General features: G+C 64.8%; 1 protein-coding gene across 1 annotated transcript; it reads right to left on the bottom strand.

The window, feature by feature from the left end:
* Positions 1-541: 541 nt before the first annotated feature.
* MINAR1 (membrane integral NOTCH2 associated receptor 1) lies at positions 542-5,386 on the bottom strand. The gene is made up of 3 exons (XM_060179564.1): positions 3,787-5,386; positions 2,821-3,060; positions 542-1,647 (listed from the first exon to the last, which is right to left on the bottom strand). The coding sequence occupies exons 1-3, from the start codon at positions 5,218-5,220 to the stop codon at positions 1,444-1,446; spliced, it is 1,878 nt and encodes a 625-aa protein (XP_060035547.1). The 5' UTR covers positions 5,221-5,386; the 3' UTR covers positions 542-1,443.
* Positions 5,387-27,552: the final 22,166 nt, after the last annotated feature.

The following is a 27,552-nucleotide window of genomic DNA, read 5'->3' as shown; positions in this document are numbered from 1 at the left end:
CTTACAGAACGGGGCGTGGGTCCTTCCAAAGCTGTGAGCTGAGGAGTTGCTTGTTTGAGCCTTCAGCGACCTCAGGAGCTGCGCCTCAGAGCTGGATTTAGGGCAAGACCGACTCCCCTCCCCATCAGAGGAAGAGGACGGGCAGACTCCCCCACCCCCACAGCCAGCTCCCGTGAACGCAGGGGTCCCCTGAATCTGACAGGCCCTCTGTCCTCCCGGCTAAGGGCACAGCTGCTGCCCTGTGGACCCTGGAGCAGGCCGCTGGGCACCTTGCTCCCTGCTCCTGTGACGTCAGGGGTCCTCTTACACCGGCTGGACAGCGCCTCCCAAGGGTGACCTGACCACCTGTTCTCCCCTTTGGGGTAAAAGGAGTCTGTTGTGTGCTCAGCCCCAGAGAGTGGCCCCTCCTTCCTCACGGCCTTGGCGAGAGGCAGCTACAGCCAGTGTGGCGCAGGACGCAGCTCAAGGCCTGTGGACGTGATGACGTGTGACACCTGCCCGGCAGTGGCCAGTCCCCATCACCAGGACCCTGGAGGACGGCAGCCACCAGCACCCTCCCTCCCTCCGTCCCGGTGAAATGCACGGAACATTCCAGATCATCGTGCTGGACCCAGAGCCCGGCGGCAGCAGGTGAAGTTCAGACCCTGTTGAGAGGGTCTCGGGCTGGATGCTGGGCTCCCGCTGCTGTGAGGAAGTGGGGTGGGGCCCGGGCCTCACCGGGCCTCACCGTGCCACCCGTGTCCTCACTCCTGTGGGGGCTCCTCGGAGACTGAAGTGGCCGGTGCCCGCCAGCACTTGTCCTCGGCCTGCAGTGGACGGTGGGACCATGCAGAGAAGCCGCTGACCACGGCACCCGTCCCTGGCCGGGCCTCCCCGCCTCCAGTCACCTCACGGAGTAGACATCACGGAGCTGGACGTGTGGACAGACGGACGGCAGGCAGCTGCCCTGGGCTTTGGAGGAGCTGGGCGGTGGCTGTTCTCCAGAGGCTTGTCCTAGCAGCCACGGGGGCTGGGAGGCCGGGGCTTGCTCACCTCTCCTCCCTGGTCAAGGCATAGTCCGGATGGCTGGGGTCTCGGGGGTCGGGGAGTGGGACGCTGACCTGGGCTGGGGTGCGAGGGGCACAGCGAGAGTCTCGGAAGTTTCCGTGCGGGCCCTCGGGAAGGTCCTGACAGTGACATGGGCCTGCTGGCGTGAGGACAGTGGCCCCAGCGGCAGTGGAGACAGGCAGGCAGGCCCTTGCTGTCCCCAGAGGCGGGACCCTGCCTCCATCTGCACCTTGTTCCAGGAGCCTCACCCAAGAGGGACACACCGCTGACTCCCCAGCTTCTGGAGGAAGGGCTGTACATTGAGGGCTCCACCAGTCTGCAGCCAACTCCCTGGCCAGACCCCTCTGTCTCCCCCTGGGCCCCCATCCCCTTCCTGGCCCCCAGGCCCCCAGCAGCTCAGGACTTCATGGTGCAGATGGGGACCACGATGACCAGGACCACGGTGCAGGCGGCAGCGGCCACCAGTGCGGCCATCTTGCAGGCCTTGTGGGGCCGGGGCTTGGCCTCCTTGTGCCTGAGCAGCGAGCCGTAGCCCGGGGTGTAGAGGTCCTCCATCCAGTACTCCACGTTGTTGGGGTTCAGGGAGTCCTGGGTCTGCAGGTGGAGAGTGGGCTCAGACCAGGGTGGGGGCCACAGGGGCCTGGGTTCTGGCTGCCCCCTCCCCCAGTGATGGTCTGGGGGGGCAGCTGCCACAGACCACCCCCCTGCTCTCCATGCCTGCATCCTGGGACCTTCCAGGACCTTCCAGTGGCAAAAGGGTGCCCCCAGACCATGGCTCCTCTGGAGAAACTCCCTGGGACAGCCCAGCCCAGGCACCCGCCGTGCCTGGGGGCTTGTTTGGGAAACAGACACCAAGCTACTCTCTTAGACATCTGGCACTGGAGAGGTGGGGAAGTAGTGTAATAGTTATGCAAGCAGACTCCCATGCCCTAGGCTCTGGGAATGAAAAAGGAAAGAAAGAGAGAAAGAGGCAGCAGGTGGTGGCACACCTGGTTAAACTCTGACATCACAGTGCGCAAGGACCTGGGTTCAAGCCCCCGGTCCCCACCTGCAAGGGGAAAGCTTCATGAGTGGTGAGGCAGGTCTGCAGGCATCTCTGTCTCTCTTCCTCTCTATCATCCCTGGATGCCTCTATCCAATAAAGAAATAAAGATAAAAAAATAAAAATAAAGGAAGAAAGAAAGAAAAAGAGAAAGAGAATAAAAGAAAGTTTTGGGACCGGATGGTGGCGCACCTGGTTGAGCGCACATGTTACAGTGCTCAAAGACCCGGGTTCGAGCCCCCTGTCCCCACCTGCAGGAGGAAAGCTTTGCGAGTGGTGAAGCAGGGCTGCAGGTGTCTCCCTAACTCCCTCTCTATCTCCCCCTCCCCTCTCAATTTCTGACTGTTTCTATCCGATAAATAAAGACAATAATAATGATAATAATAATGATATCTGGCATTGGCAGGGGAGGGGAATCAAGCAGCCTCCTGCCTGAGGCTCTGAAAGCCCGGGTCCCTTCTCTGCACCGCAGTTAAACCAGAGGAGAGCAGGGCTCTGGGAAAGTAAGTGCAGAACAGTAAAGTGAGAAACGAGCCGAGCTTCCCGGTGGCCCAGACCTGCTCACGGAGTCAGTCCAGACCCCCATCATGGGCGCACCCACCACCTTGCACAGGGAGCTCCCGTGTGACCCCCATAGCCGTGCCCCGTGGGGGGCTGTCAGGCTGGGGGCACCCCCAGGTCAGTAGCAGTCCCCTGTCGCAGGGCCACCCCAGACACTCACTCACCTGCAGGTCCAGGGCCGCCAGCTTCATCTTGTCCCCGGAGTGGCGGGAGAGCTCTTCTGGGCTCCAGCAGGGCGGGCCCCGTGGCACCTGGGACAACTCTGTGAGCCGCATGTCTGTGTAGGCGGGGCTGCCCCTCAGCTGCACGGTGAGGGAGCTGGGCCGGGCGTTTGGGCTGAACACCTGCTCCACCAGGAAGGCCTCACGGGGCGGCAGGTGTCGGGGCGGTGTGTCGTACTGCCTGTCGGCCTGGGGCAGGGGGCAGTGGCCCACGGGGTGACCAGGGGCCACCAACATGCGCCTGAGCCCCCCATACCTGTCCTGATCCCAGAGCCCAGAAGCTCTAGGGCTACACCCTGGTCCCCGTCGCCAGCCCTGCAGTGGACAGGGGTCTACACAGTCCCCAGTGTCCCCAGCCCCTGGTGTCCCCGACCCATGGTACCCACTGTCCCCAGTTCCCAGTGTCCAGCTATCCTGGGGCCTTGAGCCCTCAGGTACCCTGGGCCCTGCAGTGACCTTACAGGTCAGTGTGAACGGGAAGCCCTGAAGACGCCCGGAGAGAGCAGAGTCTGAGCCTGTGTGTCACCCAGGACGCTTGGGGACACGTCACCTGGCATGCATTGACCCACAGGGGGGCAGCCAGGCGGCCACCTGAGCAAAAGGGGCCCAGGGGCTGCAAACAGGACTCCCTTTGCCTGCCTGGGGGTGCCCTGCCCAGCTACAGGTCCCCTCCCCTGGTGTCTCTGGGTCTCCTTCCCTGCCCACTTGTGGGTGCTCTGCCCTCTCACGGGTCCCCTGCCCATGGATACCCTGCCCTGCCCACCCGTGGGTCCCCTCCTCTGCCTGGCTGAGCCCAGGGGAGCCGAGCCTTGAGTGCAGGGGTGCAGAACTGACTGAAGCACCTGCTGATGGGAGGGGTGGAGGAGGCCCCTAGGACGCTGCCTGCCACCCCACCCGGGGCCCCATCTGCATTACCTCCTTCACCCTGTGGTGCCAATCCTTGCCGTCGCCGGGGCCCCAGGACTCTCGGGCGGCGTGGCTGGGGCATGTGATGGTGCGCCAGTCGCGGGGCGGGCTGCTCTGGCCGGGCTCGGTGGTCAGCGGGTGCAGGCATGACCTGACCGGCAGGCTCTTCCCGGGGGCGGGAGTGTGGGGCCGCCCGCAGTGGCTCCCGGTGTCAGGGTGGCACGAGGCCCCGCGTTCGACGTGTGCCGTGCAGCGGGGAGCGCCCACGTCGGAGGACAGCCGGCCGGCCTGGGGGCTGAGGGTGGGCGGCGGCCTCGCCACGTGGTCCAGCTGCTGCAGCCGGCCCAGCACCTGTGAGATTTCTCGGCGGACGCCGGCCAGCGCCTCAAGCCGGCGCTCCACCTCCCCGACCCTGCGCACCAGCTGGCCCACGCTGGCCCGCAGCTCATCCTCGGGGGCCTGGGGAGGCGAGGCCGGGCGCTCGGGGGAGCACCAGCCGCTGGAGCCGAGCGGCGGGCCCAGGGAGCCGAGGCTGGCGTGGCAGGAGGCCGGCGGCAGCCCGGTGGAGCCGCTGAGGCTGAGCTCGTCCAGGAAGCGGAAGATGTCACTGATGGCTTCGCTGGCGTCTTCCGAGTCAGCCGAGGGCCGGCGGCCGGGCCCATCGTGCGGTCTGGGGTGGCCTGGCTCCACGCCCCGCGGCGGGGGCTCTGTCTGCGTGCCCACACTGCTGGTGTCGGAGCTGAGCTGCGCGCCCAGGCAGCCGGTGCCCTGGTCCCGGAAAGCCTTCTGAGGCCGGGAGGCCACCTGGGCATCCTGGGGGGCCTCGGGAGGCCCGGGCCGCAGGGGGGCAACCAGGTAGCTGGGGGTCTGGGCACTGGGGCCCGGGCAGCGCGGCGGCTCCTCCTGGGAGGCCCCCCTGCGGCAGGCAGGGCGCTTGTGGTCCGGTGTCTCCTCGGCGTTGAGGCTCCAGCTCTTGGCCGGCCGGGCCGCGTGCCTGGGGGGCTGGCGGGGGCCGCGGGCGTCGGGGGGTCCGAAGTAGGTGGAGGCCTGCAGGTCATCCAGGCTCTCGTGCTTGGTGCGGCTGGGCCCCGGGGCCGGGCTGGGGGCGCAGCAGGGTAGCTCGAAGCTGTGGGTGACCGAGGGCACCCCGCGCAGGAGTAGGTGGCCAGGGGAAGGGGGCACTGGGCCGGGAAAGCCTCCCGAGGAGATGCCCCTCCTCTGCGGGCGGGCGGCCAGAGGGAAAGGCTCTTGGGGTCCTCGGGGCGGCGAGTCAGGGTCCGAGGGCGGCTCGCTGTCGGGGTGGGTGGGGAAGCGGGTGCGCTGCATCTCACAGGCCCGAGCTCCCCCCACGCCGTAGGGTGCCAGCGCCTGCAGCCGGTCCAGGGAGGATGCCCGCAGCTTGGCGCCCGGGCCCGGCAGGAAGTCGGGCTGCGAGGCAGGCATGAAGGCTGGGCCGGTGGACGGCGGGCGCGAGGGGCGGCCTTGGCCCCTGCAGGGCCGGTCTCGGTCCGGGTCCAGCCGCAGCTCTTTACAGCCTTCGGGTGGCCAGTCTCCGGCAGCGACCCGGCCCGGCTTCAGCAGGTTGAAGATGGTGACGACGTCCGCGGCGCCCACGGCCTTCCTGGAGCACTGGCCTGGCTCAGGGGCAGAGAGGCGTGTGGCGGGGAAGTTGGGGTCCGGGCCAGCCGAGTGCAGCAGGGAGCCTCGGAGCTGGGCCGGCTGGGCCACATCCAGCCCTGCGACCAGCCGCTTGCACAGGGCTTGGGGGGACGCCGTGCCCTGCCGGCTGTCCAGCTCCTCCAGAACCTTGGTCAGAAGCAGTGACGGCTCTGGGCCGGCCTCCATGCTCAGGCCTTCCCCGTGGGGACACCTTCAGCCCTAGGAGGAGAGAGGGAGCCAGAGGTGAGATGGAGGAGGGAGGTGAGAACAGGAGAAGGGAGAGGGAGGGGTGAGAGAGGAGGGAGGAGGAGGTGAGAGCAGCCTTGTATGTTAGACCCTCATACGGGGCATGGGCAAGATGTGGTGGGCTTCCCCTGTGCCTGCAGGGCTCTGGGGGTTGGGATCAGGGCCGGCTGCTGGAGGCTGTGTGCAGTGGCCTCCTGAGAGTCTGGAGACTCCAAGCCTGAGATGGAGCTGTGCTGACTCCCTGTGAGAACAGGCTGGACGTGGCCCCGGTGACGGGCCACAGAGTAAAGCGGCCAGTGACAACTCTCCCAGCTGGGCCTGGAACCTGGGTGGGGGGCTGGAGTGGGCATCTGGGGACGCTGAGCTGAGAGCCATGCAGTGTCCTGGGCCCGGTGGTCACCTGGAACTCCTAGGCAACCATGGCGGTGAGGGTGGCGTGTGAGGACAGGCGTGCAGGTAGTCAGCTGTCACACAGGGGCTGCCTCCCCAGGACCCCGTGTGGCCTCACCCACACACACCTGAATCCATGGATCTGCCCTTGCCTGCCTGCTGCGACAGTCTCCATCTCCTGTTCAGCTCAAAAACCTGCATCCCTGGCTGTGCACAGGCCAGGGGGCACCCATCTTCCCATGAAACAACCCCCCACCCTCCACATCCTGATGAGCCCTGCCCCATAGGTGACAGCATAGCCTCAGTCCCTGTCCCATGAGTCATAGCATGGCCTCAGTCCCTGCCCCATGAGTGACAGCATGGCCTCAGTCCCTGTCCCATGAGTCACAGCATGGCCTCAGTCCCTGCCCCATGAGTGACAGCATGGCCTCAGTCCCTGTCCCATGAGTCACAGCATGGCCTCAGTCCCTGCCCCATAGGTGACAGCATGGCCTCAGTCCCTGCCCCAGGAGTGACAGCATGGCCTCAGTCCCTGCCCCAGGAGTGACAGCATGGCCTCAGTCCCTGCCCCATGAGTGACAGCATGGTCTCAGTCCCTGCCCCATGAGTCACAGCATGGCCTCAGTCCCTGTCCCATGAGTGACAGCATGGCCTCAGTCCCTGCCCCATGAGTGACAGCATGGCCTCAGTCCCTGTCCCAGGAGTGACAGCATGGCCTCAGTCCCTGCCCCAGGAGTGACAGCATGGCCTCAGTCCCTGCCCCATGAGTCACAGCATGGCCTCAGTCCCTGCCCCATGAGTGACAGCATGGCCTCAGTCCCTGCCCCATGAGTGACAGCATGGCCTCAGTCCCTGCCCCATGAGTGACAGCATGGCCTCAGTCCCTGCCCCAGGAGTGACAGCATGGCCTCAGTCCCTGTCCCATGAGTGACAGCATGGCCTCAGTCCCTGCCCCATGAGTGACAGCATGGCCTCAGTCCCTGCCCCATGAGTGACAGCATGGCCTCAGTCCCTGCCCCAGGAGTGACAACATGGCCTCAGTCCCTGCCCCAGGAGTGACAGCATGGGCTCAGTCCCTGCCCCATGAGTGACAGCATGGCCTCAGTCCCTGCTCCTTAAGTGACAGAATGGCCTCAGTCACCAGTGCTCGCACACCCTGATGCTTAATTGGGGCAGCAGTGCACCCATTAACCCACTGAACAGACCATGGTTACACTGACAGTACAGACATGGTCACACTGGCAGAACGGGCATGGACACACTGACACACTGTGAGCATGCATGATCGCAGCACATTGTAACAGAACAAGGCAACTAGCAGGTTAGTGGGACAGCCAGCAGGGTGCCGTCATACCCTTCAGACTGTCAAACTGTGTTCCAGGGGCCACCCAGAGTCCCACGGGATGCTTGGGAAATTGAGAGCATCAGGTCCCACTCGGGACCGCTGCATATAAGATTTCTGTTCAGGGGTCTACCTTGGCAGGGCAGGGGCGTCTGGGGCCTGGCTGTCTGCATGTGACCCCACCGGTGTAGCCAGAACCCGGCAGGGCCTGGGCGGCCATCTGCCTGGCTGGCCTGAATGACACTCACATCCTCCCCTGGCTTTCTGCCCCCAGAAAGGTGAGGCCCCAATGTGGGCGGTGGGAGATGGTCACCTGGGCTGGGCGTGTGGCCGCTCTCCCTCTGGGCGTGGGGGTCCCTGTGGGGCATGGGACTGGGTGTAGCCCTGCCTGTGCTCTAGGTGCTGGGGACTCCCGTGGGAGCCCAGAGCAGGTGTGGGACGGGGCTCAGCCCAGCTGCTGTGGGGGCGGGAGCACGGCACAGAGGCTCTGGGGCTGCACACACATCCATGTGACCCTGAGGGTTTAGGGGAAGAGGACCTTGTTCGTGTAAGACTCCGAGGGGACGCACCACCCAGCCAGGAAGTGTTTGTTTCCAGAGGCTGCACACGCTCCCTCCAAGCTCCTCAGAAACTACATGCTTTGTGCTCTGCCCTCCAGGCCCCTGTCCCCGGCCAGGTCTGCACTGTCCCACACAGCAGGGCCAGCCCCACTGCTGTCTGCGGAGTGGGCTCCTGCAGACCTCCGCTCAGCGCCCCTGGCTCTGCCTCGCAGCCCACCCCTGCCCTCTCTCCAGTCAGGGGAGCCCGATCGGGTGGGGCTGAGGACTGGCCCTGTGCCCAGAGGCCTCCCTGTTGGGCAGCTCACTGGTGGCGCCCACATAGCCGGGAGCTAGGGCCCCTGTCCACCGTGTCCAGTCTGCTGGAGGGAGGGGCACAGAACTGACCCCAGAAGCTGCCCAGAAGCTGCGCTCTGCCCGGGGAAGCTGCTCCCTCTGCCCGCACGGCCTGGCTCCCACAGCCCCCACTCCTGTCTGCCCCTCACTTAAGCATGGCCACCCCTGCTGGCCTCACTCTACTCTAAGCCAGGGCAAGCCGTGCACAGAGTCCCCCCTCCCCAGCAGCTGCAGCCTAAACTGACTCGGGGGTGTCAGCAGGCAGTGGGGGCAGTGCCTCCACCTGTCCTGGGCAGGTGCTGCAAACTCCCAGCAGGGGTGGGGGCTGGGCAGCCAAGTGGGTGCTGCCCTCACCCGCCTCCCCCAACCCTGTGCCGGCCAGCCCTCGGCCCGACCCTCCCCCTCCCTCCTGCTGACTTGCACAGGAAACTTGCCCCAAACAACGGCCTGGGCCCTGCTCCCCGCAGGGCCCTCCCCCCCCCACAGCCCCAGCGAGCACCCCCATGGCTGTCAACGCCCCCCGTGTGGACCGCGCCCCCTTGCCTCCCTTCCCAAAGTTACCTGGTGGGTCCTCGGGTGCCAGGCAGGGCAGCACTCCCCCGGAGGGCTGCCCCCTGCCCTCGGCCGCGGGGCACTCAGGGTGCCGTGAACAGCGCCCCCCCGCCCCGCCTCCATGGCTGCCAGCCGGCTTTTGTGTGCGGCCACCATGGGCTGGGGGCACGGGGCAGCGGCCAGCAGGCCTGTCCCCCCGTGAGGGTAGGGGGGCAGGGGGGAGGGGAGCGGGGCCACCGCAGGCAGGTGGGGGCGAGGGTAGGCGCGGGGCCCAAGGTGGGCGGAGGCTGCGCTGAGGCCGCCTCTCCTGAAGGTGACTGCAGGGCCTCCAGCGGCCAGTGGGCTCCTCCTCCTGCTCGCGCCCGCTCCCCCTCCGCACCACCAGCAGCTCAGGACCCCCCCCCCACACCGGCCCACCAACGCATGGTGTCGCCGCCAAGCAGGGCTGGAGGAGGCCACAATGGTTCAGAAGTCCCTCTGGGCACTGACTGGACCCCGTAGCCTGGCCTCTGGCATGTCCTGCTCCTGGCACCCACCCCCGGGGGGACAGGGGATCAGGGTGCAGAGGACATGGCCAGCAGACCCGGAGACCCCCTCCCCCAGGTGGTTGCTCATGTGGATAGGGGATGCAGGAGACTCTGCAGCTGACTGGAGACCCGGGCCCAGGCACACCCCCACCCCCAGGAGGGCACACCCCACCCCCAGACAGGCACACCCCACCCCAGGCGGGCACCCCCACTCCCAGGCGGGCACACCCCACCCCCAGACAGGCACACCCCACCCCAGGCGGGCACACCCCATCCCAGGCGGACACACCCCACCCCAGGAGGGCACCCCCACCCCCAGGCAGGCACACCCCACCCCAGGAGGGCACCCCCACCCCCAGGCAGGCACACCCACCCCCAGGCAGGCACACCCCACCCCAGGAGGGCACCCCCACCCCCAGGCAGGCACACCCCACCCCAGGAGGGCACCCCCACCCCCAGGCAGGCACACCCACCCCCAGGCAGGCACACCCCACCCCAGGAGGGCACCCCCACCCCCAGGCAGGCACACCCCACTCCCAGGCAGGCACACCCACCCCAGGAGGGCACACCCACCCCCAGGCAGGCACACCCCACCCCAGGCAGGCACACCCACCCTCAGGCGGGCACATCCCACCCCCAGGCAGGCACCCCCACCCCTGGCGGGCACATCCCACCCCCAGGCAGGCACACCCCACCCCAGGAGGGCACCCCCACCCCCAGGCAGGCACACCCACCCCCAGGCAGGCACACCCCACCCCAGGAGGGCACCCCCACCCCCAGGCGGGCACATCCCACCCCCAGGCAGGCACCCCCACCCCCAGGCGGGCACCCCCACCCCCAGGCGGGCACATCCCACCCCCAGGCAGGCACACCCCACCCCAGGCGGGCGCACCCCCAAGGGCCTTACGGACCTGAGCGCAGCATCTGCTCTGGGCAGAACCAGCCTGTAGGGGGTGAGGGGGAGCCCTGTTCCCTGTGCAGCCGTCTCTGTGTGTAGAGTGACAGCAGGGACCACACCCCCTCTGTGGAGACCCGCTGCAGCCCGGGGTGCCAGGCTCACAGGCAGTTTGCAAACTCCCTCCAGAGCGTCTGGTAGGGAGCCCCCCACCCATGGGATCGATCCAGTGCTGGTGTCCCCGAGGGCTGTGTCCACGGGTCCCGCTGACAAGGCCCAGCACCTTTCCTCTTTCCATGACACAGGGTGCCGGGCAGAGGGTGATGGCGCCTCATGTGACCTGCCGTGTACACAGAGGGTCATTCATGCCACAGCAGAAGGACACACAGACAGGCTGTGGTGACAGGCCGAGTCCCCAGCGCCAGGTGGTTTCCGTTACGGATCCAGCAGCGTTGCAGTGGGGCTCCTTGTTGTTAAAAATTTTCGGAGGCTCTGGCCGGGCTGGCTTGCTTCACGGCGGGTAACAGAGACGCGGAGACAACGGCTGGGCAGGGAAGCTGTATTTCTTTATTCAGGAACAACGATTCACAAACTAAGACAAACTAATCACCAAACAGAACTCGGCTGTCTCTTTGCGGCGGCACAAGCACTCTCTCTTACTCTGGAACTCAGGAACCCTCTCCCTTACTCTCGAACTCAGGAACTCTCGAACTCTCATACTCGGGAACCCTCTGAAACTCTGGCACACTGGAACTCTCTCTTACTCTCTAACCCTGAAACTCTCTCACTCTCGAACTCAGGAACCCTCTCCCGGGGTTCCTTGGGGCGGGGCCAAGCAGGTTCCTTGGGGCGGGGCCAAACAGGCCCGAGAAATTAACAGGACTCATCCAATTCTCTTGGCGGGGGAGGGCTAGAACAAACCAATGTAAAGCATACGACGGCTCCTGGCTTGGGGGAGCAGTGTGGGGGCCGTCTCACTGTCTCCTGCTCTGTGTAGCTGGGGGTGGGGGCAGGGGAGGACAGGTGACACTGAGGGCCCCCAACTCACGCCACCCAGCCTCCTCCTGTGGCTTCTGGACAGGAGGCCTCTGCAGGGGGGCTGCTTGAGTGGGGTCTGCTGCATGGCCCGAGTCCCCGAGTCCTCCCCCAGATGGACAGGAGGTAGGGCTGGCGGGGCGGGCATGGTCACGGGCTCAGCTTTGTGAGGGTGGGACCCCTGCACCCGGGTCAGGAGGGGCAGTCGCCCACCTCGGGCTGACCATCTGCTTTGTGGAGATGTGAGGGCTGGTCCTGAGGCAGAACTGTGGGTGTGGCCACCTAGCACCAAGCTACGTGCTGCGTCACAGGCTCATAGCCCATAGTGCCCAGGGGTCATCCACATGGCTGCCCGTGCCACAGGGACCCTGTGATGACCTTCTGGAGAGCCCATCAGAACCAGCACAGGCCCTCTGCCCTGGACAGAAAGGTGGATGCTGGTCTCAGAAGCAGGTTGGGAACTAAAGATACTTCTAGAAGCTGGGCCCCTCTCTGCCCCCAGACCACATCTGGGCCCCTCTCTGCCCCCAGACTACACCTGGGACCCTCTCTGCCTCCAGACCACACCTAGGCCCCTCTCTGCCCCCAGACCACACCTGGGACCCTCTCTGCCCCCAGAAAATACTTGGGACCCTCTCTGCCCCCAGACAACACCTGGGCCCCTCTCTGCCCCCCAAACCACACCTGGGACCCTCTCTGCCCCCAGACAACACCTGGGCCCCTCTCTGCCCCCCCAGACCAAACCTGGGACCCTCTCTGCCCCCAGACAATACTTGGGACCCTCTCTACCCCCAGACCACACCTGGGCCTCTCTCTGCCCCCAGACCACACCGGGGACCCTCTCTGCCGCCCCAGACCACACCTGGGCCCCTCTATGCCCCCAGACCACACCTGGGCCCCTCTCTGCCCCCCCCAGACCACACCTGGGACCCTCTCTGCCCCCAGATCACACCTGGGACCCTCTCTGCTCCAGACAATACTTGGGACCCTCCCTGCCCCCACACCACACTTGGGCCCCTCTCTGCCCCCAGACCACACCTGGGACCCTCTCTGCCCCCAGACCACACCTGGGACCCTCTCTGCCCCCAGACCACACCTGGGACCCTCTCTGCCCCCAGACAATACTTGGGACCCTCTCTGCCCCCAGACCACACCGGGGCCCCTCTCTGCCCCCCCAGACCACACCTGGGACCCTCTCTGCCCCCAGACAATACTTGGGACCCTCTCTGCCCCCAGATCACACCTGGGCCCCTCTCTGCCCCCAGACCACACCTGGGCCCCTCTCTGCCCCCCAGACCACACCTGGGACCCTCTCTGCCCCCCCCCCAGACCACACCTGGACCTCTGTCTGCTCCCAGACCACACTTGGCCCTTCTCTGCCCCCAGGCCACACCTGGGACCCTCTCTGCCCCCAGACCACACCTGGGACCCTCTCTGCCCCCAGATCACACCTGGGACCCTCTCTGCCCCCAGATCACACCTGGGCCCCTCTCTGCCCCCCAGACCACACCTGGGACCCTCTCTGCCCCCAGATCACACCTGGGACCCTCTCTGCCCCCCAGACCACACCTGGGACCCTGTCTGCCCCCCAGACCACACCTGGGACCCTCTCTGCCCCCAGACCACACCTGGGACCCACTCTGCCCCCAGGCCACACCTGGGACCCTCTCTGCCCCCAGACCACACCTGGGACCCTCTCTGCCACCCTGACCACACCTGGACCCCTCTCTACCCCCCCCAGACCACACCTGGGACCCTCTCTGCCCCCCCCAGACCACACCTGGGACCCTTTCTGCCCCCAGACCACACCTGGGCCCCTCTCTGCCCCCCCAGAACACACCTGGGACCCTCTCTGCCCCCCCCAGACCACACCTGGGACCCTCTCTGCCCCCAGACCACACCTGGGACCCTCTCTGCCCCCAGGCCACACCTGGGCCCCTTTCTGACCCTAGACCACACCTGAACTCTTCTCTATCCCCCACCAGATGACAACTGGACCCCTCTCTACCCCCAGGCCATAGCGGGTCACAGCGAGGAGAGACCTCCCCCCAGCTGGCCTGGAGCTGCCTGGCCCTGATGCTCAGTGCTGTCCAAGGTGCTGACCCAGCTCGGTGTCCATTGATTCCCATCTGTGAGGTGGGCAGGCGGGGAGGGCCTTTGCCTTAGAGCGCCGGTCTCAGCTCTCTGGCAGCCTGTCCTCTGCCTGCCCCCAGCCCTGAGGGGCAGGCAGGCACCCAGCTGATTCCACCCACTCAGGATGGCTGGTCAACCTCCGTCCACAAACCAGTGGCTGGTTCTATGTGGCCAGCCTTCACTCCTGCTAGGCCCCTCTTCTAGGTGGGGAGCAGAGACCTGGATGCCCTGACCTGGATGGGTAGCAACCCTCCACCTCACCCCCAACCCGGAAGCCGAGGCTGAGCAGTGGAGGGGCTGCCCGTGGGCGCCAGGGGGACATCTTCAAGGAGAACGCAGAGCCCAGAGCTGTCCGTCCACCGTATGGTCTGCAGCGTGTCCCGGGCCAGCCGCTCTCGGGAGGGTCTGGGGATCCCAAGGCCATGGCGGGAAGAGGCCCCTGGGCCCCTGCCTGCCTCTGCCTGCCCCTGGGCTCACTGCCACCCAGCAGGGAGCAGGACTGGCTGTGCACCCATCCTGCTCCTCCTGCCCCTGCTCAGGTACCCCCAATGCAGGGGTGTTTCTCAGCTGGCCCTCAGGAGTCGGCTGCCCCCCCAGGTGGCCCTCACCACTCTGGCCCCCCTTTACGAGATGGTGTGCAGGACTTCAAGCTCAGGCACTGTGTGGGGGGGGGCTCCTCCACCCCTGGCCAGCAAGCTAGCTTACCGGGTCAGTGTGCTGCTTGGCCATGTGCGTGGTCCAGCTTCGAGCCTGGCCCCGCTGCACTTAGGGGCTTGGTGTCGGACCCTCTTTCCTCTGTCTTTCTCTGAAACAAGTCAGCCCTGGGCACTGAAGTCCAGGAGACACACAGAACAGAAGGAGGCCCACAGGCAGAAATGGGGACGCTGCCCTCAGCTCTGGCCCCGAGCCCCCAGGGCTGGCTCCTCCGTCCACACGCGGGATGCCACCCCGTGTCCAGGCCCTGCCCAGAGGCCCTCCCTCGGCTGCCTCGTGCTTAATGGTTGCTCACACCTCCACCCCAAACTCAGCTACTTGGCATAGACACTCGACTCCGCTCTCCCGAGGCCACCGTCCTGTTCGCTCCTAAGACTTGTTTGCTTCCTTCTTGTTTGTTTATTTATTCATTTATTTTCTGATGAACCGGAGAGGACTGTGGAACTCACTGAGCCTTTGCCCACCTGTGGATGACTGGGCCGGCCACCTGGAACCCTCCCTGAAGAGTGACTCGGTGGTCCTGCGGGGACACGTCTTCTCAAGATCCTTAGGGAAGGTCCCCCAGGTCCCCCCAGAGCTCAGGCAGAGCCCCTGGCCGCCCCCCTGTTCACTACCCCAGAGCCCTGGCCAAACCCCTCCACAACCCCAGGTCCTTGCCCCCCCAGCCCAGGCCGTACCCCCAGAGCCCTGGCTGACCCCCCCCAGAGCCCAGGTCAAACCCCTGCCCTCCCCACCTAGAACCCAGGTCCCTTGCCCCCCCCCTCAGCCCAGGCTGTAACCCCAGAGCTTGTGAGTGGATGAGGGGGGTGAAGGGACAGATGGCTGGCTGGATGGACGGACAGGTGGATGGATGGACCGGTGGGGGTGTGGACCAGCCACAGAAGGCCCTGTACCCAGAGCTGGGAGCTGCCCCTGCCATGAGGGGGCTGTGGCCAAGCCAGCAGAGGACCCTCTGAGGTCCAGGGGTGGGGGCCTCCTCTGTGGGCTCCACTCCCCTCCCCCTGGGGAGCAGTCAGAGGCCAGGGCTTGCCCTGAGGCAGCGGCTGTCCACCCAGGGGGAAGGGAATTTCCGGACCGGCTTTCCTGCCCCATGAAGATGACATTCCTCACCTCCCATCCCCCCAGCTGCAGACAGCTCCCCCCCCCAGCCGGCTCCCCTGGAATCCGCTGCCTCAGGCCCTGCGACCAGAAGCCAGCCTGCTTGTTGGGCCTGTCCAGCCCCTGCCTGACTCGAGGGCGGGTCCCAGAGGCTGACGTGCCCCAGACCCCACTGACCCTGGCTCCTGAGAGCCTGGCCTTAAAGGTCCCCCTCCCCCTTAATCAAAGTCTAACCCCTCCCTGCCCATGGCCCTGGGTTCCATTCTGACTGTGTGTAGCTGGTGTATGGAGCCTCCTGGACCCAGGGCTCTGGGCCATCAGCAGAAGAGGGCTCCCCGCAAGTCAGCACACAGCCAAAGGCAGGGCACCCCAGGGAGCTGGCCAGGCCAGCAGGGGTGGGGGTGCAGGGAGTGCTGGGCCTGGGGGACTGACTGCACCCCGCCCCCCTGCCCCCATACCCAGGGGCCCTGTCTGCACATCCAGGAGTCCTCTCAGGAGACACCAGGGTCCTGCCTGCAGCCCAGGGTCCTGCCCACACACCCAGGGGCCCTTGATGACACTAGTGTCCTGCACACAGGCCAGGGGCCCATGGGTGACACCAGGGTCCTGCCCACACACCCAGGGCCCCTTGGGTGACACTAATGTCCTACCCACAGGCCAGGGCCCTTGATGACACGAGTGTCCTGCCCACAGCCCAGGGGCCCTCCAGTGCATGCCTTGGGCAGAGGACGTGTGTGGCAGGTCGAGGAGACAGGACTGGAGGCCACTGTCCTCACATCCCTGAGCCTCCCAGGCGTCCATCACTCCCCTTCAACTGACGGGGAGACAGGAGAGCCGGACAGGGAGACCCCCACCCCGTTCAGGGTGCTCCCGCTGACAGAGAGACAGGAGAGCCGGACAGGGAGACACCCTCAGCCCCCCCCCGCCCCGTCCAGGCTGCTCCCATGGCACTGGGCTGCGAGCACCGGCCGCCCACCCTTATCAGTTCTCCGTCCAGCACTCACAAAGCTGGGCTGGAAAAGTGACAAGGACGGGGGACCGGCGGGTCACCGCGCCTGTGGGTCTCCGTGGGTGGGTGCCGGGGTCACCGTGCTGGCAGGTCTCTGTGGGTGCTGCCCGTCCCTGCGCCTGCCCTCGCCTCCCGGACCCCTCGGCCTCCCGGGCCCTGCCGCAGCTGCCCACGTCTACTCATGGGACAGCTGCCAGGGTGCCAGGTGGGGTGTCAGGGCCAGGCAGTCACCCTCCTCACCTCCTCGCCCTCCTCCTCACCCTGTCACCCTCCTCACTCTCACCCTCCTCACCTCACTCTCCTCACCTCTTTACCCTCCTCACCCATCTCACCTCCTCACCCTCACCCATCTCACCCCCATCACCTCCCTCACACTCCTCACCTCCTCACCCTGACTCTCCTCCTCACCCTCACTCTCCTCTTCACCCCATCACCTCCCTCACACTCCTCACCTCCTCACCCTCCTCACCCTCCTCCCTGCTAGGGGCATCTCTATGGGGTGCAGCTGCCTCTTGTAGGCGCCCCAGGTCCCGCCCCCATGCTGGGATTGGCCCGACCTCCCACGTGGGAGCAGGAGGGGTGCCGACCGTGGGCAGCCCGGCCACCGCCTTCTGTCCACCATCCAGGGTCTGCACCCAGCCGCAGCCCCACCCATCAGTGGCACCCCTGGGCCCCAGCACAGGTGCCTGGCCTGGACTCCGAGGGTCACCTGCCCCAGGGTTACCGTGACCCGGCCACCACGGGGTCTGGGGAGTGAGGGAGATACCCTAGGTGCTCCCCAGGGCCAATCCCACATCAGGGATGGTGGCCACGGCCTGGGGGCTGCAGCCAGGGTCGGCAGGGACGGCCCGGCACTACTGACTGGCTTGGGAGCGGGCAGGGGCTCCTCGGACCCAGACCCAGCCTGTACAGGGGGAGGCGCAGGGCCCAGTCTGTTCTGCCTGTCTGTCCAGAGTGCCTCTGCCTCCAGACACCCTCAGGCACTTGGAAGCCAGAAAGGATCTGGGACATTCCACCTGGGGCCTCCTTGTCCTGAGCTGGTAGGAAGTGCCATCTGGAAGGGCCCCCCCAGCTGGAATAAGCACTCCAAGGCACCTCCCCTCCCCACACTGCCTTCCCTGAGGTGCCTCTCCCCTCGGCCAGAGAGGGCGCACAGGGCAGCCCCCAGACACAGGAGCAGGGGCCTCAGAAGAGGGTGGGTTCTGGGGTCCACGGTAGGGGGTGGGGCCTGAGGTCCACACTGGGGGTAGGGTCTGGGGGTCCACAGCTGGGGTAGGGCCTGGGGGTCCAAGCTGGGGGTAGGGTCTGGGGTCCACGGTAGGGGTGGGGCCTGGGGTCCACACTGGGGGTGGGGTCTGGGGGGTCCACACTGGGGGTGGGGTCTGGGGGGTCCACAGCTGGGGTAGGGCCTGGGGGTCCAAACTGGGGGTAGGATCTGGGGTGTCCACACTGGGGTGGGGTCTGGGGTCCACACTGGGGTGGGTTCTGGGGGTCCACACTGGGGTGGGGTCTGGGGGGTCCACAGCTGGGGTAGGGCCTGGGGGTCCAAACTGGGGGTAGGATCTGGGGTGTCCACACTGGGGTGGGGTCTGGGGTCCACACTGGGGTGGGTTCTGGGGGTCCACACTGGGGTGGGGTCTGGGGTCCACACTGGGGTGGGGTCTGGGGTCCACACTGGGGTGGGGTCTGGGGTCCACTCTGGGGTGGGGTCTGGGGTCCACACTGGGATGGGATCTGGGGTCCACACTGGGGTGGGGTCTGGGGTCCACACTGGGATGGGGTCTGGGGTCCACACTGGGGTGGGATCTGGTGGTCCACACTGGGATGGGGTCTGGGGTCCACACTGGGGTGGGTTCTGGGGGTCCACACTGGGGTGGGGTCTGGGGTCCACACTGGGGTGGGGTCTGGGATCCACACTGGGGTGGGGTCTGGGGTCCACACTGGGGTGAGGTCTGGGGTCCACACTGGAGTGGGGTCTGGGGTCCAGACTGGGGCATGGGATCTGGGGTCCACACTGGGGTGGGTCTCGGATCCACACTGGGGTGGGGTCGGGGATCCACACTGGGGTGGGGTCTGGGGTCCGCACTGGAGTGGGTCTGGGGTCCATACTGGGGTGGGTCTGGGGTCCACCACTAGGGGCTCTGCAGACACTGCTCCCCACCCCTCTGACCAGACTTCTGCCCACAAAGTCCGGTGTCAACTGCTCCCTCATCCCAGAACAAAGCTCTCAGCCCTCCTCTTTGGAGTTTTCTACCCAGACAAGCTCGGAGGGGTCCAGTGTCCTGGCGCTGGACACAGCCCCCTCGCCCTGCTTCTGCCGTCTGTGTCGCCGTGGGTGTCCTGCCCGCCCCAGGGTCCTGCCTTCTGTGGGCCGGGTCAGCCCACTGCGGGTGGCGGCTGGACTCCACGAATGCCCAGCCTTGTGGCCCACGGGGACCACGGCCTCAAGAACCCCTCCTCTGGCCTCTTGCCGGGCTGGCTCACGGTTACGAAATGCCTCCCGCCCGCCCCGGGCGCCGTCACTTCCACTCTGCGTCTGCCTAATCCTGTGAGGCGGCTGACTGCCCCCGCACTGCCCCGCCCCACCGCCGCCCTGCCTTTCTCATGGCCCCCAGCAGGTGTGGACGTCCGGGTGCCCAGCTGGGTCTTGATGTGCAGTGGTGGGGGTGGGGGTGGGGGTGGGTGGGGAGGAGGCGGGGGACAGAGGCCTGTTTGCCCCGGGGCAGCCTGGACCATCTCCTGTCCTCGCCTCCTCGGCTCTGAGCTCAGGAATGTGCTGGGCTGAGATGCCGTATTTGCCTTGGCGCTCGGTAGCCCCACAGTCTCATAGTGCCCCGGACCAGGCACGCCATCTGGAGTCGGGGAACCTGGATCTCCTCTCAGAGCCCCATACCTGGCCGGCCCTGCTCCCTCTGATGCCCGCGGGCTGTGGGGGCTACTGGTCCCTGGGGACAAACAGCTGGCACGACGGGGCTGAGCCCACGGTGGGCACTTGCTCGCTCAACTACAGAGACCCCGGGGTAGCGGTTCAAGCAGCCCTGAAGGGGACGCCCTGTCCATTAACAGCCTCAGGCACAGGGCCTGTCCTGTCTGGGCCTGAGCTCCAGGGGGGCAGAGAGAGGACGAGGCGCAGGACAACACAGCCCGTTTAGCCCCGCGAGGGAGTGGAGGGGGGCCAGGCAGGGTCAGGCTGCTGGCCGGCAGGCAGGGAGGGAGGGGCGGCCGGGCGTGGGATAGGGCAGGCGTGAGCTTCTGCCTGGGTGACCCCAGAGCCTGCAGGGCAGGGCAGGGCGGGGCGGGCCTTCCCTCTTCTGACAGCTGGGATCCAAATGGCGGTCAGTGAGCAATGTCCTCCGGATGGGCTGGCAGGAAGGCTGCCAGGGACGGTGGTGCCTGCTCTTGCCAGGCCTGTCAGGGAGCCTGCTGCACATCTGGGAGCCGAAGCCTGACTGAGCTGGCGGAGGGCATGGCGCCACACACCGGGGTCAGGGCTGTAGCCCCACCTGAGACAGCCAGCCCGGGGTGGACAGCCCCACTGCCCGCCAGCCCGTGGCTCAGAGGAGCACTGAGTTGTGCTCCCACAGGCAGGTGCCAGGGCTCCCCGACTGCCAGTGGGAGAGGCCCACCGGGAAGGACCATCCAAGGGCGTCGGTCCCCAGCTGCAGGCCGGGAGGCCCCGTGCTGGCTGGGTCCTCGGAACCCAGGACTTCTCACTAGACAGGCGCATCTGCTACGTGGGTCTACTGGGTCCCGAAGCCCCCCCACACCCCTGCCAGTCCAGGGGCCCCGCATCTAACCCCCAGGGTTCCTAGCCCCTGCCCCGGCTCTCAGTGTCTCAGGCTCCGGGGCTCCAATACCCCGAGGGCGGAGGCGGCTCTGGAGTCTCCCCCACGATGCCCGGCAGTGCCCACCCCGCAGTCAGCCCTGGGCCGCTCGGCCTGACCTGGGCAGCCGCCATGCCCTTTCTCACCACCAGGTGGCGCCCACACTATTGGTTCTACTGCTCCCCAGACAAATTGGGTGGGGGTCGGGTCGGGGTGGGTGGGTCTTGGCCTGGGGAAACACACCTGGAGGTGTCCTGCTCCCCAGGCCTGACTGAGGCTCCCAGACACACGGCTGCAGGCTTGGGTCTCCTCCAGGTGCAGGTGGGCTCAGCTTCTCCCCAGGGGCTCTCCCACCAGGCAGGGCCCCAGTGGCCCTGGGAGACGGGGTGCCCATCACCAGGGCCCACCACCCAAAGAGGCAGTGGTCAGAGCAGCTGGGGCAGCGGGTGTGGCCAGGTGAGCTGGTCAGCCAGTGTGACCAGGTCAGCCAGTGTGGCCGGCCAGCCAGTGTGGCCAGGTCAGCCAGTGTGACCAGGTCAGCCAGTGTGGCCAGGTCAGCCAGTGTGGCCGGTCAGCCAGTGTGGCCAGGTCAGCCAGTGTGGCCAGGTCAGCCAGTGTGACCAGGTCAGCCAGTGTGGCCAGGTCAGCCAGTGTGACCAGGTCAGCCAGTGTGACCAGGTCAGCCAGTGTGGCCAGGTCAGCCAGTGTGGCCAGGTCAGCCAGTGTGGATGGGGAGGGCGTTGTGGCTGGGTCAGCCTGTGTGGATGGGGTGGCCAGTGTGGACGGGGTGGGCAGTGTGGCTGGGCTGGGCAGTGTGGCCGGGGTGGGTCAGCCCGAGCGACCGTGCCTCTGCAGGCGCTGACACCCGCCATGCCGAGCCCAGGCGGCCACGCCGTCCACTCTTGTCAGACACAGAAGACACAGAAGACACGACACGCGAGAGCCAATCCAGACCTCGCCTCTGCCGTCTCAGAGCGGCCACTGCACCAAGCTTCCTCGTCCTTCCTTGCAGCCTGACCCTTCCTGCGGCCCCTGCACCCCTGCCCCCTGCACAGCCCAGCCTGAGCCTCATTGCAGCCGCTCCCCAGCCCCACACCCTGCCCGCCGGCCGCCCCGCAGGAATCTGCGTGTGCGCACAGTGACCTGCTGCATCTCCCCCAGATCCCCCGCAGCCAGCAGCCTCTGTGGCGAGGCTCCCGTGTGGGTACCACAAGGACCTCCTCACCAACCAAGTCACGCTCCTGTCCACAGCTGGGACGGCCACAGGTGGGACTGGAGCACAGAGAAGCGTCTCCCGAATCAGCAGCCTGGCAGGCTCTGCTCTGCTCACTGAGCCGTCTGCGCCCACCTGCGTGTGGACTGGGCAGGGGACCTCGGAGCAAGCCCCTAGGGCACCGCACCAGCTCCCGGGAACTGGCGGCTCAGTGCCTGCCGGCTGATGAGTTCCGTCCTGCACCGCCAGCAGTGACCACCTAGTTCTCGAGAACGAGATGAGACGGTCGGGCCCTTCCTTCCTCCCTCCCCTCTCTTCGTTCTTCAAGTGCTGTGATTCCCTGTGACGCACAAAAGAGCCGAAGCAGCTGCTACTTGTCTCTGCCTCTTTAGTTCTCTGAGCAGCATCTACGCAGCTCCAGCATTTTGTCCTGAAGGACACAGTCTCTTCTTTCTCCTTCCTTCCTTCCTTCCTTCCTCCCTTCCTTCCTTCCTTCCTCCCTTCCTTTCTTTCTTTCTTCCTTCCTTTCTTTCTTTCCTTACCATCTGATACTTTGTTAATACTTCTTTATTTATTCCTTTTTGTGCCCTTGTTGTAGTTATTATTGTTGTCATCATTGTTGGCTAGGACAGAGAGACATGGAGAGAGGAGGGGAAGACAGAGAGGGGAGAGAAAGACAGACACCTGCAGACCTGCTTCACCACCTGTGAAGAGACTCCCCTGCAGGTGGGGAGCCTGGGGCTCGAACCGGGATCCTTACGCCGGTCCTCGCACCTTGCACCACGTGCGCTTAACCCGCTGTGCCACCGCCTGACCCCCTGTCTTTGCTTTTAAAAATATGTATATATAGTTTTTTAAATTTATTTATTTTTGGAGAGTGACGGACAAGGAGACCCCAGGCTCCTCCGCCCTCACCCAGCCAGGGACATGGACCTCCCCTGCACGGCCCGGCTGACCTCAGAGCATGTGGGGACGGGGCGGCCTGAGCTGTGGCACTCAACAGCCAGACACCAGAAGCCAGGCGGTCAGGCAGGTGGGCCCTGCCCAGACCACACCTCAGGGCCGGGGACTGGGTGTCAGGGGGATGCGTCAGGGGCTGGCTGCCAGGGAGGGTGTCAGGGGGTGAGGACTGGGTGACACAGGGAGGGTGTCAGGGGCTGGGTGTCAGGGGGTGACAGTGGGAGGGTGTCAGGGGCTGGGTGTCAGGGTGGGTGTCAGAGGGAGGGTGTCAGGGGCTGGGTGTCAGGGGGTGTCACAAAGAGGGTGTCAGGGGCTGGGTGTCAGTGTGGGTGACAGAGGGATGGTGTCAGGGGCTGGGTGTCAGGGTGAATGACAGAGGGAGGGTGATGGGGGCTGTGCTGGGGGCTGTGCTGGGGGCTGTGATGGGGGCTGTGATGGGGACTGTGATGGGGGCTGTGATGGGGGCTGTGATGGGGGCTGTGATGGAGGCTGTGATGGAGGCTGTGCTGGGGGCTGTGATGGGGGCTGTGATGGGGACTGTGATGGGGACTGTGATGGGGGCTGTGATGGGGGCTGTGATGGGGGCTGTGATGGGGGCTGTGATGGGGGCTGTGTTGGAGGCTGTGATGGGGGCTGTGATGGGGGCTGTGATGGGGGCTGTGATGGGGGCTGTGATGGGGGCTGTGATGGGGGCTGTGATGGAGGCTGTGATGGGGGCTGTGATGGAGGCTGTGATGGAGGCTGTGATGGGGCTGTGATGGGGGCTGTGATGGGGCTGTGATGGGGCTGTGATGGGGACTGTGATGGGGGCTGTGATGGGGGCTGTGATGGGGGCTGTGATGGCGGCTGTGATGGAGGCTGTGATGGGGGCTGTGATGGGGGCTGTGATGGAGGCTGTGCTGGGGGCTGTGATGGGGGCTGTGATGGGGACTGTGATGGGGACTGTGATGGGGGCTGTGATGGGGGCTGTGATGGGGGCTGTGATGGGGGCTGTGATGGAGGCTGTGATGGGGGCTGTGATGGGGGCTGTGATGGGGCTGTGATGGGGGCTGTGATGGGGGCTGTGATGGGGGCTGTGATGGGGGCTGTGATGGGGGCTGTGATGGGGCAGTGATGGGGACTGTGATGGGGACTGTGATGGGGGCTGTGATGGGGGCTGTGATGGGGGCTGTGATGGGGGCTCTGATGGGGGCTGTGATGGAGGCTGTGATGGGGCTGTGATGGGGGCTGTGATGGGGGCTGTGATGGAGGCTGTGATGAGGCTGTGATGGGGGCTGTGATGGGGACTGTGATGGGGGCTGTGATGGAGGCTGTGATGGGGGCTGTGATGGGGGCTGTGATGGAGGCTGTGATGGGGGCTGTGATGGAGGCTGTGATGGAGGCTGTGATGGGGCTGTGATGGGGGCTGTGATGGGACTGTGATGGGGGCTGTGATGGAGGCTGTGATGGAGGCTGTGATGGGGCTGTGATGGGGGCTGTGATGGAGGCTGTGATGGAGGCTCTGATGGGGCTGTGATGGAGGCTGTGATGGGGGCTGTGATGGAGGCTGTGATGGGGGCTGTGATGGGGACTGGGGTCTATGCTGGGGGCTGTGATGGGGGCTGTGATGGGGGCTGTGATGGAGGCTGTGATGGAGGCTGTGATGGAGGCTGTGATGGGGGCTGTGATGGGGGCTGTGATGGAGGCTGTGATGGGGCTGTGATGGAGGCTGTGATGGGGCAGTGATGGGGGCTGTGATGGGGGCTGTGATGGAGGCTGTGATGGGGGCTGTGATGGGGGCTGTGATGGGGGCTGTGATGGAGGCTGTGATGGAGGCTGTGATGGGGCTGTGATGGAGGCTGTGATGGGGGCTGTGATGGAGGCTGTGATGGGGGCTGTGATGGGGGCTATGATGGGGGCTGTGATGGGGACTGGGGTCTATGCTGGGGGCTGTTCTGGGGTCTGTGCTGGGGGCTGATGGTGGCGGGGTCTGTGCTGGGGGCTGGAGCCTGACTCCTGATCCATGAGCAGGATTTCCCTCTACACCACCACAGGGCTGTCTCCTCTGATGCACAATCAATCCCCTTCCTCTCATCCACTGAAAACAGACATTTTTTAAAATCTACAGGAGACAGGGGCCAACAATCTGATCTTGAGCCTTTGGAGAAGTCTGGTGGCTTCTGCGAGGTGGGAGCGTAGGGCCACACAGTCTGCTGGTGGCTGTCTGTGGAACTGGACCCTGAAATCCCACAATCTTGTAACAAAGTGCCAGTATCCAAGGCAAATTTTTAAAAAATTAATTAATTGGGTCACCTGGTTGAGCGCACATGTTACAGTGCGCAAGGACCGAGGTTTGAGCCCCCGGTCTCCATCTGCAGGGGGGAAAGCTTTGGAGTGGTGAAGCAGGGCTGCAGGTGTCTCTCTGTCTCTCTCCCTCTCTATCAGCCCCTTCCCTCTCAATTTCTGACTGTCTCTATCCAGCAAATAAATAAAGATAAAATTGTTTTAAAAAGTGGTAAAAAGTCAATTCATTAAACTGTTTTAGAGAGTTGGAGGAGTAGCTCAGTGGTTACGCAGTAAGACTTCCATGCCCAGGTTCCCAAGCCCCAGTTCAAACCCCCGCGCCAGCAGCAGCCACCGCCAGGCAGGGCTGTGCTCAGAGTGGTCGTGACCTGCAATTGAATTTGCATTTGAGATGTGAAGTAAAGTGCTGAAAGGCACAAGTGAAGTGCTCAGGACACAAGGAGCCTCCTTCTGAGCCCTGTGGACCAAGCACAGGTGCTGAGCGGAAGCCGGGTTCCAGCAGTCTCGCTCTGCATGGGGGCGTGGGGGTCCCGGCCCGGCTGGATGCCGCGAGGGCCAGGGCGAGGGCGGCTGGGCTGTGCCCAGAGGCAGGGTGCTCCGTTTGAGCTGAGGGTTTGCATGCCGCCAATACCATACTTGGCGGAGCAAGTCCGCGTGGAGGTGGTACATTGGGCAGCGAGGGTCCCGGCGGGTCAGCGGCTGGCGGCCTCCCCAAGGTGCCCTCTGGTGGACGCGCTGGGAGCTGCAGCGCCGCACTCACTATTGCCTCCCCGGTATCAATTTCTTGTCCCTTTTTCCTTCCCTTCCTTTTTCTTTTATTTTTTGCCTCCAGGGTTATCACTGGGGCTCAGTGCCAGCGCTACAAATCTACTGCTCCTGGCAACCATTTCCCCCATTATATTTGACAGGACAGAGGGAAATGGAGAGAGGAGGGGGAGATAGAGAGGGAGAGAGACAGACAGACACCTGCAGACCTGCTTCACCGCCTGTGAAGCGACCCCCTGCAGGTGGGGAGTGGGAGCTCGAGCCTGGACCCTTGAGCTTAGTACTGTGTGCGCTTAACCCGGTGCACCACCGCCCCATCCTGTCAATGTAATTTTTCTCAGAGCAGAGGACAAAATGTTTTTCTTTTTCTTTTTTTCTTTTTTTTGCCAACAGGGTATTGCCAGGGCTCGGTGCCGGCACCACGAATCCACTGCTCCTGGAGACCATTTTTTCCCCTGTTGTTGCCCTGTTGTCCTTGTTGTTTTATCATTGTTGTGGTTATTAATATTGTTGTTGTTGCTGTTGTTGGATAGGACAGAGAGAATTCGAGAGAGGAGGGGAGACAGAGAGGAGAGAAAGACAGACACCTGCAGACCTGCTTCACCGCCTGTGAAGCGACATCCCTGCAGGTGGGGATCCAGGGGCTCGAACCGGGATCTTTATGCCGGTCCTTGTGCTTTGCACCACATGCACTTAACCCGCTGCACTACCGCTGGACTCCCAGGACAAAACAGACTCACTCCTCCTTTACAAAAAGGTGAGTTGGGTGGGGGTAGACAGCATAATGGTTCTGCAAAGAGGCCTTCATGCCTGAAGCCCCAAAGTCCCAGGTTCAATCCCCCACACCACCATAAGCCAGAGCTGAACAGGAGTCTGGGAAAGAAAGAAAGGAAAGGAAACATAGATAAATGATAGGAAGAAAGAAAGAAAGAAAGAAAGAATAAAGAGTATTACGTATCAAAATATGGGGGGGCAGGTGGGGGGGCGCCTACTTGAGTACTCACTTTACAGTGCCCAAGGACCCTGGTTCAAGCCCCCAGCCCCTACTTGCTGGGGGAAAGCTTCAAAAGTGATGAAGCAGGGCTGCCAGTGTCTCTCTGTCTCTCTCCCCCTCCCTTCTCAATTTCTTTCTGTTTCTATCCACAATAAATAAACTAGTTAAAAATATTTAGTTAATTTTTAGTTAATTAAATTTTTTAGTTAAATTTTAGTTAATTTTTAAAAAGGTATCAGATTGCGGGTTCAAACAGTGCGTGCCGTAGGCTTTTATTCCAGCAGGCGTGGAAGCAAAGGCATCAGCAGGAATCCCTGGCTCGGTCAGTGACCACAGCCAACACCAACACCCCGTGCCCACGGGGCTGCCCGGCACCCGCAGGCAAGGCCCCTCCGAGGCCTACAGCTGGTCTCAGTGCCCGGCCGCCCCGGGGCCCCTCCAGCCACTGGCCCAGAGGAGGGCGCTGACACCATCAACCATTCCCTCTCTGTCACACCCCCACAAGCACCAGAATCCTTAGAACACGGCCCGAGACCGTCCCTAACTCAGGTGACGCGTGTGCCCCTGACTCAGGCTCTGGGCAAAGGAGACGCCGACGGGAACACGGGCTGCAGCCAGCAGGGTACACGCACACGCACACGCCAGCAGCCGCTGCGGGGGCAAAGCGACTGTGTGTGAGCTGTGGGCTGCCAAGTCATCAGATGATGGGCACTCTGTGCGCTGCTGCCCGGCCCTGGCTGCCGAGGGCTGGGGCTTGGCCTCGTGCCCCGGCACACACAGGAGCCGGCGTCTGGGCCCTGCTGGGGGGGGGGGGCACTGTGCAGACACACGTGTCCCTCGCCCGGCTGCTCACATGCAGCACCGTGGCCTCTCAGCCCGTCAGTCACGAGTGACACGAGGGCAGAGTGGGAGGCCCAGAGGGACTCAGCTCTGAGTCACGTCCCCATGCTGGGCACAGTGGACGCCAGCCTGATGGATAAAGACACAGTTCCGGGAAGAGCTAGTGACACCAGGCCCTAACTTGGTAGGTACTGTGTGGGGCTGAGTGTCAGGGCTGGTGTGAGGGGACTGAGTGGGGACTGGGTGTCAAGGGCTGGGTGTCAGGGGGCTGGGTGTCAGGGCTGGTATAAGGGGACTGAGACACTTCACAGAGGGATCCAGGAATCACCGGGACCACACAGACACACAGAGGGATCCAGGAGTCACCGGGGCCACACAGACACACAGAGGGATCCAGGAGTCA

Source organism: Erinaceus europaeus, chromosome 20 (assembly GCF_950295315.1).
Source record: "Erinaceus europaeus chromosome 20, mEriEur2.1, whole genome shotgun sequence".
Lineage (NCBI taxonomy): Eukaryota > Metazoa > Chordata > Mammalia > Eulipotyphla > Erinaceidae > Erinaceus > Erinaceus europaeus.
This window is presented reverse-complemented; position numbering and strand designations above follow the sequence as displayed.

Coding starts and splice junctions, on each gene's coding strand:
- MINAR1 (XM_060179564.1), bottom strand. CDS start 5,220: ATGCCTGCCTCGCAGCCCGACTTCCTGCCGGGCCCGGGCGCCAAGCTG. Junction 3,061..3,786: donor GGCACCACAGGGTGAAGGAG/GTAATGCAGATG, acceptor CCCCTGCCCCAG/GCCGACAGGCAGTACGACAC. Junction 1,648..2,820: donor TGAAGCTGGCGGCCCTGGAC/CTGCAGGTGAGT, acceptor CCCACTCTCCAC/CTGCAGACCCAGGACTCCCT.